The sequence below is a fragment of the Falco punctatus genome (genome assembly GCF_963210335.1).
Source record: "Falco punctatus genome assembly, chromosome: 17".
In the NCBI taxonomy this organism is placed as follows: domain Eukaryota; kingdom Metazoa; phylum Chordata; class Aves; order Falconiformes; family Falconidae; genus Falco; species Falco punctatus.
The window spans coordinates 950200-964031 of NC_137597.1; the positions used below are offsets into that span (position 1 = coordinate 950200).

Below are 13832 nucleotides of genomic sequence, written 5' to 3' on the forward strand. Positions count from 1 at the left end.
ACAGGGATCTGCATCCAGCACACGCCTCTGAGTTCACAACGAAGGCTGGATCTGCCATGGGCTAACATGGTTCCTTCTGCCTTCTCGTCAGCATTACAACCAGTCTGCAGAAATGAACCACATCTCAGACATCCTCAATGTGGCCTTCACCATCCTTTTCACCCTGGAGATGATCCTCAAGCTCATGGCCTTTAAAGCCAAGGTGAGAGGAGGGCATGGTCTGGAGAGCAGGAGAGGACCTCAGTCCGGGCCAGGGGTGTCCATTAACCCTACATTTAGCATCTCTGGAGTACAAGCACCCCCAGGCCTGCAAATCCAGAGAAATTCTCCTTTTAAGACCCCTGGGGTCTCGCATGCACAGGACCTGTGAGTTTCTAGAAGGACTACTGTTTGTCAGAGCTACCATTGCTAGCCAAATCCAACCCAATCCAGTTGGCTATTGTTCCCATCTTCAAGGTCATCTGTCACTGGTGAGATCATAGCTCTAGCTACTTCAATCCACCCTTCTCATTTCACACCATCGCAAGACAGGACCAAACAATTGACCAGAGGGTGCAAGGTCTGACCACCACCCCTTCTTCTGACTCTCCCCAAGTTGGCAGAGGTCACTGGTGATTCTTCTGCCACTCCTTCCTCTGGGCACCATCATCTGTCTCCTCTTTGACTTAACCTTTGGATGTTCACTCCTCTTCTCTGGGTCTTCCCTGGCAGGGCTACTTTGGGGACCCCTGGAACGTCTTTGACTTCCTCATAGTGATTGGCAGCATCATTGACGTCATCCTCAGTGAGATTGATGTAAGTATCAGGCTGCTTGGGCACGAGGGTGTCCCTGCAGAGCACCACTGCTGACACCCACCTCAGGCTGTGCCACAGCACTTGCCCTGGGGTGAGACAGGCATGCTGGTGTGGTGTCTAGCTCTGCAGAGTGTTGGTGTCCTCTCCTCTCTCCCTGCTATGCTTGGTTCTGAGGAGGCACAAGCCAGGATCAGCCTGTGACATGGGTCTGTGGAGATCACAGCTGTGGCCCTGTGGAACTTCAAGCACTGTTTAAACATAACGGACCATCTCCAGCCAGTCAGCATGTCTCAGTGGCCCCCTCCCCTCCCCTGAACCTGTAGGCACTGGGGTCCTATGGAACACAGTTTACTTACTGAGGACTGGACCATGAGTAGCAGGATGCATGCCAGCCCCTTCCCCCCTCACCCTGTCTATCTTCCATGTGTGTGTCTGGACAGGCAGTCACCCACACATCCAGCCTCAGATCAGTGCAGGTATGAAGAAGAAGGGTTCCCACAGCTCCCTGTACCCACAGGACACTTCTGTCCCATGCCAGGGGAGGATCAGACATATCAAATTTCAAGGCATTTGCTTTGCATGTGTCTCTTTATACAGTGATACATACACATACACATACTGACTGTGTATGTGTGCATGTGTATACTCTACACATATTTCAGAAGCTCTACACCATATAAACTGCTTGGATGGGTGGCTGCAGGCAGTGGCTATATGGTAAGTGCTCTGCTGGGGAGCATTTTCAGAGCAGTGCTAGGAAGCCAGCATGCCACTCCCTTTCATAGCACTGGGACACCCGCACCTCATCCCTAGCACTGAAAATGTCCCTCTGCACAAGGAGGTCATGCTGCATTTAGCAGATCTGGTGATAACCCTAGAAGCAGCTGTAGGATCGAGTAGATTATAGATTAACTCTCCGTAGTGACTTCGCATGCTGTCTCCTCTTGGGAGAAGGGCTTGCCAGCTCCAGTGCACTGCAGGGCTGTGTCTGGCAGAGATACTGCGCTGCTACCCCTGCACCAGGGTACCCTTCTGCTGTTCTCTGTGCCAGGGAGAAGAGGGCGTTTAGGGGCCCTTGGTGACAGTTATCTGCCAGGTATGGAGGGTGGTCCAGGCCTTACCGAGCTGGGATGAACAAAACCATCCACCTTTCTCCCCTGTGACAGCAACGTGCACCTCCCTGCGCAGACTTGCATGTTGATACTGCCGTCCTCTAGCCTCTGGGCTTCTCAGCCTTGATGAGCTCCCAGATTCCATGCCAGTACCAGCAGCTTTGATCTGTCACCAGATCCTCCAGGACCCCATCCTTGGCCCCCCAGCTCTCTGCACCTGTGAACTGGGTTCCCATTGCCTGTAGGATGTAATTTCCTAATACACTATGCACTACCTCCTTCCCCATCCTGTTATCACTCAGAAATGAAGTCCAAATGGTGCTCAAGCCCCTGGACTGGGCAGAGATTTTCAGTCCCTGTGGAGTGAGAGACTGGGTCAGCTGGCACAGATGCCGAAGTACTGCTGTGCTTGCCATGGGTCTGTGGGGGTGCCCAGGGACACAGGTCATAGGCACCCGGAGGGGTCTGGTGCCCTGGCCAGGCTGGCAGGGTCTGACCCAGGTGCTGTGCCCTGTGTGCTGCAATGCTTTTGGCTGTGGCAGGGCTGTGCAGAGGGCCAGGAAGGATTTCACAAACGGCCCTATATGTCCTGAGCTTCCCTGGCCCTCTCCCCCAAGTCTGGGCGCTGCAGCGGTAGGAGTGCTGGTTTCCCCACCAAGTCCCCCAGGCTCTTCAGGGACCTCCATCACAGACAGTCCTGCTCTGGCAGGTCTCATGCCCCGGTGACCATTTATGTCTCCTCCTGAGAGCAGGGCCCCTCCCAGCTGCCACCTCCATGTGCTTTCTTCTCCATCCAGCCCACATCTCTACTAGCATCACCAAGCTTTTCTCAGCCATCTGGTGATGTGCAGGAGGATTAGGAGGTGGGAGGGCAAACTCACCCCCCCCCCCTTCTGGTAACTGTCCTCCCTGCTGAGAGGTCAGTACAAGGTGGATCTGTTACCTGTGGCCCCCAGGAGCTGTTTGCAACCACTGCAACCCATCACAGATCACCTTGCAGGTGCAGGCAGACCTTGGGGGGCTACAGTGTTTTCAGGAGGATGGCCTTCACAAAACAAGCTTGCACTGTGGTACAGGGGTGGTGAGTGACACCTCGCAGCAGCTGTGCCATTCCTGGTAGCAGCCAGGCACTCTGGTTTGCAAAGTCTGTCCTCTCCTCTCTCTTTCCATTCTGCCTCTTTTTTTCTCCTCCCTCATGTCTCTGTGTGTGGCTGTCAGGGTGAGGTGGTGGGGAGAGTTGTGCTGTCAGGAGCTCTCTGCTAGCCACCACAGCCAATCTTCATGGTTGTCCATTCATTGAGTTCCCCCAGATCCCAGACGGTATTGAGGGATCTGGGGCAAAGGGAAAGTAGGGATGGGGGCTGCTCTGGCAATGCTACCCCAGGCTCTGAAGTGTAGGGGGCTGGCAGTGTCCATGCTTCTATGTCACTCCTGCCAATGCCTGGCCTGGAAACTTGGTCCCTTCACAAGGGCCAACCCTCCCAGCCTACCCAAAGCCTCCTGCAATCGCTGGCTGGGCACCCAGGAACAAACCTGGTCTGTGCTAGGGGCACTGGGGCTGGGCCACCCCACTGAGGGTCAGGTGTTGGTGTCTGCACTGGGATACCCCCTGCCCCAAAGTATCCTAGGGTCTCTGCAGAGAGGAGTGTGTCTCCAGCTAGCTTCGAGGAGCCTCAGGGGTTTGTGCGTGTGTGTGTGTGTGTGAGCACACCCCTGCGTGTGAACACGTGCCCTGTGTGTGCCGATGTGTGTGCAGACCAGCAGTTCCTGCCTCTTGGTTGGTGGGTGAACAGTACCAGGCAGGGAAGGGTTTGTCTCCTACCCCCTGAAAGCAGCCCAGCTTGCTGTGGAGGAGCCATGGGTTGGCTTGAGCTGGTCAGCTTGCCTCCAGATCCCACCTCTGGCCTGACCTGGGTTGTGACCATGGGAACCAGAAAAATTACACAGTTCTGAGGTTTAGCCCAGATTTCCTGGCCCATACACACCTTACTCCTTACGTGGGTAAGTCCTTCATGATCAGTGCATCTCCCTGGCCATCCATCTGCTGCCTCTGCCCCTCAAAAGTCGTCTTGCCTTGTCAGTGAGCCCGTGACAGTGGGTCTCTGCCTGTCCTTCCCCTGTACTCCTCCTCTTGTCCTCAATTTCCATCTTACTCTTCTTTCTGTGTCCAAGTTGTCTTCTTCTGCCACCACTCATCCCTCCCTCCGTCCCTCTTATTCCTGCCTCACTTCTCCTGCTGACTTTCTTGTTCTCTTGACAGACTGTTCTTGCATCCAGTGGCGGATTGTACTGCCTCAGCGGAGGCTGTGATAGCATCGTAAATATCAGCTGCATGTGCTTGCGGTGCGCCCCTCTCCCCTTTGCTGCCGTGGCCGTACCAGTGTGCCTGTGGCCAGTGTTCGCATGTGTCCTGCATGTCATTAAACTACACCAGACCCAGCTGCTCTCTCTGTGGTGCAGCTCCCCTTCCTGAGAGGGACTCGGGGCAAGACACCTCACACACAGGCACCCCTTCCCACCCTGAGATGTACCAGGCTGTTCCCCAGCCCTCCTGAGTCCATTTGCTGGCCCAGTCCTGCCCTCCAGCACTGCGATACCTGACCTGAATGGGGCATCTAACAAAGGTGTTCTTGGCTGTTGAGGGCAGGCCACTTGGCATGGTTCCTCTGAAGGGATTGGCCTGCACGATTACAGCCTCTGGAACTGTTAGCTGGAGAAATGGTTAGAGCGGTAACTCTTGCACCATGCCTTCCCTCAGGGAGCTGGCTGTGTACCATGGCTCCTGGCCTGATGTGCTGGGAGACTGAGTGGGTCAAGCCCTGTGCTGGTGGCTGAGACCACCATGGGGGTGCAGTGGGGTGAGATGCCCTGGGTTGGCCCATAGGAGCTCCCGTAGGAACTCTGAAAACAGGCAGGGGCTGGCTGCAGGGTCCCATGAGCTAGAGCCTCTTCCCAGGGCTCCCAGGGCCCTGGTGTTGGGAGCTGCAGAGGACAGGCTGGCCTTTGCTAGGCACTGCCCAGGTCCTGATGGTGGGGACATGATGCACTGGAGCTGATGAGATGTTCCTGACCACCATGCTCTCTGGGCAGGTGCTAGGCACTAGGAGAGTGAAAGGAAAAAGAAAGAGACATGGGGAGAGGAGATGGTGTTGTGCATTGCAGCCCTGGGAACTCAGAAATGCCAGACTGGGCAAAATGGAGCTGCTGGGAGGGGTGTTTACAGATGGGGTCTGTTGCCCTGAAATAGCTGGAAGCAAGTGAGCTGGATGATGGGAGTGAGGGGGATCCAGTGGCAGCAGTAAAGCTCTGAGAGGCCAGGGTGGCAGTGGGAAAGATATTCCAAGCAGTCATGGCAGTTGGGATCAACAGTGCCTGGAGTGTGTGGAAGAACTTCCTGACACAGTTGGTCAGTGAGCCGACCAGGCAAGATGCCTCCTGGACCTTCTGCTTACAAGCAGGGAAGGACGGGTGGGTGATGTGTTGGTCAAAGGATGTCTTAGGCACAATGATCATGAGATGATACAATTTCCAATTCTTGGAAAAATAAGGAGGGTGTTCATCAGAACTGCTACCTTGGACTTCTGGGGGACAACTTTGGCCTGTTTAAGAGCCTGGTTGGCAGAGTCCCCTGGGACACAGTCCTGAAGGGCAAAGGGGTCCAGGAAGGCTGGACATTCTTCAAGAAGTCTTAAAGGCACAGGAGCCGGCTGTCCCCATTGCCAAAAACCAAGCCAGCAGGGGAGAAGACTGGCCTGGCTGAGCAGAGAGCTTTGGCTGGAACTAGGAGGGGAAATGGAGAGTTTACCACCCACAGAAGGGGCAGGCAACTCTGGAGGACTAAAAGTATGTCACAAATTTCTGCAGAGCGAAGATTAGAGAGGTGGAAGCCCAGCTAGAACTCGGGCTGCTCACTGCCATAAAATAGAACAAAAAAAAGTTTTTACAAATACATTAGAAACCAAAAGAGGGCTAAGGAGAATCTTCATCTTTTATTGGATGCAGCACAGAACATTGCCACAAAGGGTGAGGAAAAGGCTGAGGTGCTTAATGCTTTCTTTGCCTCAATCTTTAACAGCAAGACCAGGTTCCATCTGGGTACCCAGCCCCTGAGCTGGAAGACAGGGATGAGGAGTGGAATGAAGTCCCCACAGTCCAGGAGGAAGTAGTTAGTGACCTGCTGCTCTATTTCGACACACACAAGTCTATGGCACCGGGTGGGATCCACGCAAGGGTATTGAGGGAGCCAGCAGAGGAGCTCACCAAGCTGCTCTCCATCATCTGTCAGCAGCCCTGACTAACTGGGGACCTCCCAGAAGACTGGGAGTTAGCCAATGTGACATTCATCCACAAGAAGGGCAGGAAGGAGGATCTGGGGAACTACAGGCCTCTCAGCCTGACCTTGGTGCCAGGGAGGGTTATGGAGCAGGTTGTCCTGAGCACCATCACATGGCATGGGCAGGGCAACCAGAGGATCAGGCCCAGCCAGCACAAGTTTATGAAAGGCAGGTCCAGCTTGAACCTGATCTCCTTCTATGACAAGGTGACCTGTTGAGTGGCTGAGGGAAAGACTGTGGATGTTGTCCTTGTGGACCTTAGCAAATCCTTTGACACCATCTCCCACAGCATCTCCTGGAGAAACTGTCTGCTCATGGCCAGGACGGGTGTGCTCTGTGCTGGGTTAAAAGCTGGCTGGATGGCCAAGCCAGAGAGTGGTGGGGAATGTAGTTACATCCCGCTGGCACCGGTCACACTGGGTGTCCCCAGGGCTCAGTGCTGCGGCCACTCCTGTTTAATATCGATGCTCTGGATGAGGGGATCGAGCGCTCCCTCAGCAAGCTTGCAGACAGCCCCAAGCTGGGGGGAGCGTTGATGTGGGGGAGGGCAGGAGGCTCTGCAGGGGGATCTGGGCAGGCCGGGCCGATGGGCCAAGGCCAGTTGTAGGAGGTTCAACAGGGCTCAGTGCCGGGTCCGCCACCTGGGTCACACCAGCCCCACGCAGCGCTGCGGGCTGGGGGCAGGGGGCTGGGAACTGCCCGGAGGGAAGGGGGCTGGGGGGCTGGCTGACGGCAAACTGAACGTGAGCCCCCAGTGTGCCCAGGTGGCCAAGGAGCCCAACAGCATCCTGGCTTGTGGCACAACAGTGTGGCCAGCAGGACCAGGGCAGTGACCGTCCCCCTGCACTCGGCACCGGCGCAGCCGCACCCCCAACCCCGGGTTCAGTTTCGGCCCCTCACTCAGGAGGGACAGTGAGGGGCTGGAGCGTGTCCAGAGCCGGGCAGCGGGGCTGGGGCAGGGGCTGGGGCACAAGTGCTCTGAGGAGCGGCTGGGGGAACTGGGGGGGTTCAGCCTGCAGAGGAGGCGGCTCGGGGGGGCCCTCATGGCTCCCTACAGCTGCCGGACGGGAGGCTGTAGCGAGGTGGGTATCCATCTCTTCTCCCAAGGAACAAGTGATAGGACGAGAGGAAACGGCCTCAAGTTGCTCCAGGGGAGGTTTAGGTTGGACATGAGGAAAAACATCTTCACCGAAAGGGTGGTCAGGCACTGGAACAGGCTGCCCAGGAAAGCAGTGGGGTCACCATCCTTGGAGGTCTTTAAAACACGTACAGATGCATTGCTTAGGGACATGGTTTAGCGGTGGGCTTGGCAGTGCTAGGTTAATGTTAGGACTTGGTGATCTTAAAGGTAACCTAAAGATTCTGTGTTTCTATTTTTTTTGTATGGATCCTTGTGGTAGAGCCTGGGGCTGAGTCTGTGCCATGCTGGAGCAACCAGGGGAGCAGCTGACCAAGCCCTCAGCATCTCCAACTGCCAGTGTCCTGGGTGTTCCCAGACAAAACCTGGCCCTTTGAGTCCAGGAGCTGTGCCTGCTGAACCCCCTCCTTCCTGACAATTCTGCCTTGAATCAAGGAGTCCCCAGCCCTGGCACACAGCTGTTCACCCCTCCAAGGGGGGGCCCACAGCCACCCCAAGAAAGTAGGCATCGCTGCAGGTAGGGGTGACACTGAGCAGTGCCGCCCCAGGCCCACCCCGCCTTCAGTCCCTCCTTTGGTCCATGAAAGCCATGCTGGGACATTCCCAAACCAGCCTTTATGTACTTAAACAGCCGTCATTAACCCTTCTTGTGCCTGGCCTACAGCTCACCTTACAAGCAGGCCCTAAGGTGGGAGAATCCCGTATGGTGCATGCTGGGCGAAAGCCTTCAGGGACTTGAGCCTGTCCTTGGGTGGCCCTGTCTGGCATGCGTGTGGTGAACAGCACAGCTCTCCCAGCCTGCCTTACAGCATGCCTTTCTCCCTGCAGCGTCCCATCCCTCTGGCTAACAGGATTACTCTCATACTCATAATCAGGCATCCCAGCAGCCTGGGGACAGAGATGTGAGACAATGGAGCTGGGGAGATGAACATGTTGGGAGGGCTGGAGGAAAGGTGCCAGCACATCCTCTTTTCAGTCTGGTCCCCCATGCAGGCAAGGGCTGCAGGGCCCAGGACTGGTGCCTGGGGGAGGGAATGTCATTACCCTTCCACCCCCCAGGATCTGGACGCTCTCTTGTCTGCCTGGAGGCATCAGCACCTGACACCCACCAAGTGTTGTGCTCTGCCTGCAGGACTCTGATGACAATTCTCGTGTCTCCATCACTTTCTTCCGACTGTTCCGGGTGATGCGGCTGGTGAAGCTGCTGAGCCGGGGGGAAGGTGTCAGGACCCTCCTGTGGACCTTCATCAAGTCTTTCCAGGTATGTGAGTGTTCCCCTCCCAGACAAGCACGTGCCCTGGACTGGCAGCAAGCTCTGATCCTCAGGCCAGCTGCCTGAGCAGTCCGTCCTCACCAGGCAGAAGAAAGCTCCAGTGCTGGTAGGCTGCTGGCCTTAAACTGGACCAGGGGCTTGTGCTGTACAGGAGAACATTCCTGTGTGGGCGTGAAGATGTGGGAGGGCTCCCTGGCTGACACCACCGTGTGTCAGTGCTGGGCTGAGCAAACAGGCAGGGCCTGCCCAGGTCCACCAGCCCCAGTCCCAGTGAGGCTGGGCTCTGCACCAAGTGGGTAGCTCAAGAGCATTCTGCAGCATCTCAGCACATAGCCCCTGAGCCTGGGCAGTTCCCTCAGCCCTGGGCGTTCCTGTGTTACGCTCAGCCTTTGTCCCAGCTGCAGAGACCTGATGCTCCCCTGGGGGCTGGCATAACCTGCCCATGCATTACAACTGGACAGTGGGGCTGGTGGGAGGGTGGTTAGAGGAGCAGGCAGAAAGCAAGCTATCCACTCCCACATGGCGGCCAGGATGCTGGCCTCACACAGTAGCTCCAGACTCAAGCTCCTGTCTCTGGGTTGCCTTGATGCTGGGCTGTTGTCTCACATAAGCCATGGTCCTTTTGTCACAGGCTCTGCCCTACGTGGCCCTGTTGATTGTGATGCTTTTCTTCATCTATGCTGTGATCGGGATGCAGGTGAGAGGCACAGGGGTGGGATTTGGTCTTGAGCAGATGCCCTGAGCCTAACAGCATCTGGGGAGATGGGATGGAAAGGGACTAGGCTGTCTGCCAGGCACTCGCTGGACTTTGCACATGATGGGACCATTTTACCCTGGTCTGCAAGGATGTTTACAGCCCCAGCAGCCTCCTTCCATCCTCAGGCTGCAGCTAGCGCAACTGAGGCATACAGCAAATAGCACTTTCAGAGTCAAAGACACAACCTAGACACAGTCACCAGTGCTTGTGCCTGGTTCAGAAGACCTTGTCTCCTTGGCCTGGATGAAATGCAGCATAGACAGGGGCATTTTCAGCATAGGCAGGAATGTCCAAGGAGCTTGTGAGCCCCCGAGCACCCACAACCCAGTTTCAGTCTCTTCTGGGGACACCCAAAACCAAGTAAACAAGAGGAAGAGGAGCTCAGGGACAGGGGTGCTCTGGAAGGTAGTTGGTGCCTGAGAAAGGTGCTGTGATGCTGAAAAGGTGATTTACAGATGTTTGGGAAGATTGCCATGGTGGATGGGACCCAGATCAACCGAAACAACAACTTCCAAACCTTTCCACAAGCTGTGCTGCTGCTCTTCAGGTCAGTCTTGTCTTTGTGAGCTAACATCTTCAGAAGCGAGCTGGGCTCAGAGTCAGCATGGGAGCCCACCAGCCTGGAGTGAGGGAGACCAGCATTTCTCTGGTTGATTTCTTTTTTGCCCTACAGAAAAATCTCTTGAAGCAGTGGAAACATTTCAGGTTTGCTTGGTGCAGCTGAGTTGGAGGAGAGAGAGGCACTTTGGGGTTTCTATTCTCGATGTTTCTTTCCAAGACTGGATTTTAATTTGTGAATCTTGAGGAAACTCAAGGGGAAGCAACAGCTCAGTCCAAGCCTTTCCTCAGTTCCAAATGCTTCACTTTGGAGCTTTGAATAGGAGACTCCCCACAGCAGCCCAAGCCCAAGAGCCTGGCTGCTCCTTTCCCAGTGGCTCCCCATCCCCGTGTGTGCTGGGCTGGCCACAGCCCTCCCTGCGTGCCCAGCTCATCATGCTGAAGGACGAGCAGGCATCCCCTCTCCCCAGGTGTGCAACTGGTGAGGCCTGGCAGGAGATCCTACTGGACTGCAGCTACGGCAAGCTGTGTGACCCTGAGTCAGACTTTGCTGAGGGCGAGGAGTACACCTGCGGCACGGGTTTTGCCTACTTCTATTTCATCAGCTTCTACATGCTCTGTGCCTTCCTGGTATGCTGGCTTCCACGGGGCTCCCTTTGGCACCCCTGTCCTGGCCCTGGGTAGTCCCTGGTGTTGAGTTAGATTTGCATCTCATGGGGCTGAGCCCACAGCACCCTCTTCCTAGGGGCATCACCCCCCAGCCCATCAACCCAGCCATGATGCAAACTTGGCACCGCATTCCCAGGATCCCCCATTAGTTCCTTCCCACAGACAGCTTCCATGTGCTGCCATCCAGATGTGTCTGTGTTGGCTCTCGCAAGGGTGGAGAGGAAAGGTCCTGTGCCTGCTGCAGCCTTTAACATGATCTCCTTGGGTGGGAGGCCCATTCTTGCATGGGGTGACCCACAGCATCCCCTGGCTCCAGGGGAACTCAGGCTTCTCCTCCTGAGCACATCTGCCTGCATTTTCCCACTGCCCTGCTCTGTGCTGCCAGCTGTGAAGGCCAAGGCACCTGCTGTGTGCCTGCCCTAACTCGTGTCCTTCACATCAACTCCTCTGCCCTCAGATCATTAACCTCTTTGTGGCTGTCATCATGGATAACTTTGACTACCTCACTCGTGACTGGTCCATCCTTGGGCCCCATCACCTGGATGAGTTCAAACGGATCTGGGCTGAGTATGACCCTGAGGCCAAGTGAGTGACAGGGGATGCATGGCACAGAGGGGATGGTCTGTGGGAAGCCTGGGGCTGGCTGCCCTTAGACACACATTAGAGCTGTGGCACTAAGAGTTAGTTCCCAGTGTCTCAGAGGTAGATGTGGACTTGCCAGCATATTCCAGGGCTGATACAAGCCATCAGGAGGTTTGGGGACACAAGACTTCCAGTCCCCTCTTCATCCAGCCCAGGTGATGCTGCCAGCTCTTCCCATGCCACTGCACACCTTTGTCTGCTGTCTGGTGCCATGAGGAACAGCTGCTTTCCCCAAGAGGAGCACAGGGAAGTGTAGGGATTTGCCCACCACGGGAGCACAGGGCAGGCCACAAGCATGAACCCACCCAGCCCCTGCCTGAACCACTGTCCACCTGCTGATGCAGTTTGTCGTCTCTGCAGGGGCAGAATCAAACACTTGGATGTAGTGACTTTGCTGAGACGTATCCAGCCTCCCCTGGGCTTTGGAAAGTTCTGCCCACACCGTGTAGCTTGTAAGGTAAGAGCCAAGGGGGTGACAGGGTGTGTGGGCACAGGGTCACCTTCCCCAAGCTGTGTCTGCTTCCTCCCTAGGGAGGCTGAGGGTGACAATCCAGCCAGCTTCCCAGCATAGTGGTTTATACGCATGCTCTGACCTCTTGTGTTTAATGGAAGAGAGTATTCTGGAGGCAAGGAGAGATGCTGTTAACCTGCACGGAGCTGATGTGTTTCAGGCTCCTGGAGATAAGGAACTGCCTGTGCTCAGCCCCACACTGGGGGGGGGTCTCCGCCCAACCTGGACCACTCAGTGCAGAGGGACTCCCGAGCCACACTGGTGTGCCCCACATCTGCATCTGCTGCAGGAGAGAAATTCTGGGCCTGAGTACCTGGCCATACCAACTGGGCTGTAGAATTTTGTTTCCAAGGGCTGATAGCACTGAGGGAGCTGGAAACACCATCTCTGTGTGCATCAGTACACTTTACCTGGCTTAGCTCGTTGTGCGCAAGTCCAGGGCCTGTGTGGGACTCACGTGTAAACCACACGGGCAGGGGCTTAGGCACTGGTGTAAACCCTTGTGGGTCTTAAGCAAACTCATTAGGAGTTTTGATCCCCAGATCCCTCACAGCAGCCTGGGGCACTTTTTGGAGAGTGGAGCACAATGCAGAATTACTCCCATCTCCCTGACAGCAATACTGTGTCTCTTGCTGGCTGGTTGTTAAGCCTGGAGAAAAGGAGGCTGAGGGGAGACTTTATTGCTCTCCACAACTACTTGAAAGGAGGTTGTAGTGACATGGGTATACATCTCTTTTCCCAACAAGTGATAGACCAAGAGGAAACGGCCTCAAGTTCATCCAGGGGAGGTTTTGATTGGATATTAGGAAATAATTCTTCACTGAAAGGGTGGTCAGGCACTGGAACAGGCTGGCCAAGGAGGTGATTGAGTCACCATCCCTGGAGGTATTTAAAAGACATGTAGATGTGGTGCTCAGGGACATGGTTTAGTGGTGGGCTTAGCAGTGCTAAGTTAATGTTTGGACTTGATGATCTTAAAGGTCTTTTCCAACCTAAATGATTCTATGATTTTCTCCCATGGCACCAATGCCCCATAGATTGTGTTATTTCCACAGATCTGACCTGGTTCTCCCTGTAGCTTCATCCGGTTTAGCTGGCTGGTTAGGATCAGCGATGTTGCTGCCCGTGGCCTGTGTGCCGCCAAGCACTGGTGCAGAGCCCCGTGGGCCTGGATAGAGCCGGGAGGGCTCTTTGACCAGCAGCTCAGTGCCCTGAGCAGAGCCTCTCTCTGGCCAGGACAGGCTGTGTGTTTGTGGGGAGCTGCCAGACTGCTCTGGTGCCTGGAGTCACAGGTGTTGGTTTGCTTGCAGCGTCTGGTGTGCATGAACATGCCCCTGAACAGCGATGGCACTGTCACTTTCAATGCAACTCTCTTTGCACTGGTGAGGACAGCCCTCAAGATCAAGACAGAAGGTAAGTTATGCTCCTGTCTGCCTCTATGGCCTGATGGGGTGACCCTCTTCTTGTGCTGCAGGGTGCTGGTTACACACTGTTCTACTCTGTCCAGGGACCTCAGGGCACTTGCCTATGAGGCTAGACCCTCTGGTGCAACCCTTAGCTTCGTGCTATTAATTACCTCATTGGACCAGAGACCATGGCCATGTGCATGGGGCTGCTGAAACCAAGCCTGGAGGACATTATTAGCTGCAGGCACATGTGTTGCAGCCCTGGAGTGAACCAATGCCACCCCAGCTGAATAACTTAGCCCTGAACAGCTCAGGAGTGGTTCTGACCCAGTTACCATCTCTGCCACAATGTACAGCCACCAGCCTCCCTTCCTGCACTGTTGAGTGTAGTCTGATCTCTCCCTGCACCAGATTTTCACATGCTTTTTCTTCACTCATGTTCACATTCCCCTGGGAATGAACCACTCTGTCCTGCTCACTTTTCTTGCAGGTAACTTTGAGCAGTCCAATGAGGAGCTCAGAGCCATTATCAAAAAAATCTGGAAGAGAACAAGTATGAAGCTTTTGGACCAGGTCATCCCACCTATTGGAGGTATGCCACATGATGGTACTTCCCAGAGGGGCAGAGGGACATCTG

At 55.3% G+C, this 13832-nt stretch overlaps 1 protein-coding gene across 23 annotated transcripts in view; it reads left to right on the plus strand.

Annotated features, from left to right (window-relative positions):
• Window positions 1-13832, plus strand: part of CACNA1S (calcium voltage-gated channel subunit alpha1 S) — a 70135-nt gene that overhangs the window by 51258 nt on the left and 5045 nt on the right. For 21 of the 23 annotated variants that reach the window (XR_013924125.1, XR_013924126.1, XM_080367425.1 and 18 more), the window contains 11 exons: window positions 92-202; window positions 712-795; window positions 4168-4224; window positions 8512-8640; window positions 9284-9349; window positions 9865-9956; window positions 10438-10597; window positions 11094-11221; window positions 11639-11735; window positions 13100-13202; window positions 13686-13787. Coding sequence is in view for 20 of the 23 variants with exons in the window: in XM_080367425.1 (XP_080223551.1) it covers window positions 92-202; window positions 712-795; window positions 4168-4224; window positions 8512-8640; window positions 9284-9349; window positions 9865-9956; window positions 10438-10597; window positions 11094-11221; window positions 11639-11735; window positions 13100-13202; window positions 13686-13787 (1129 nt within the window). In the remaining 3 variants the exon portion in view is untranslated. Of the gene's footprint in view, window positions 1-91; window positions 203-711; window positions 796-4167; window positions 4225-8511; window positions 8641-9283; window positions 9350-9864; window positions 9957-10437; window positions 10598-11093; window positions 11222-11638; window positions 11736-13099; window positions 13203-13685; window positions 13788-13832 lie in introns of those variants that run through there. The other 2 variants (XM_080367419.1, XR_013924124.1) reach the window with 2 other exon arrangements.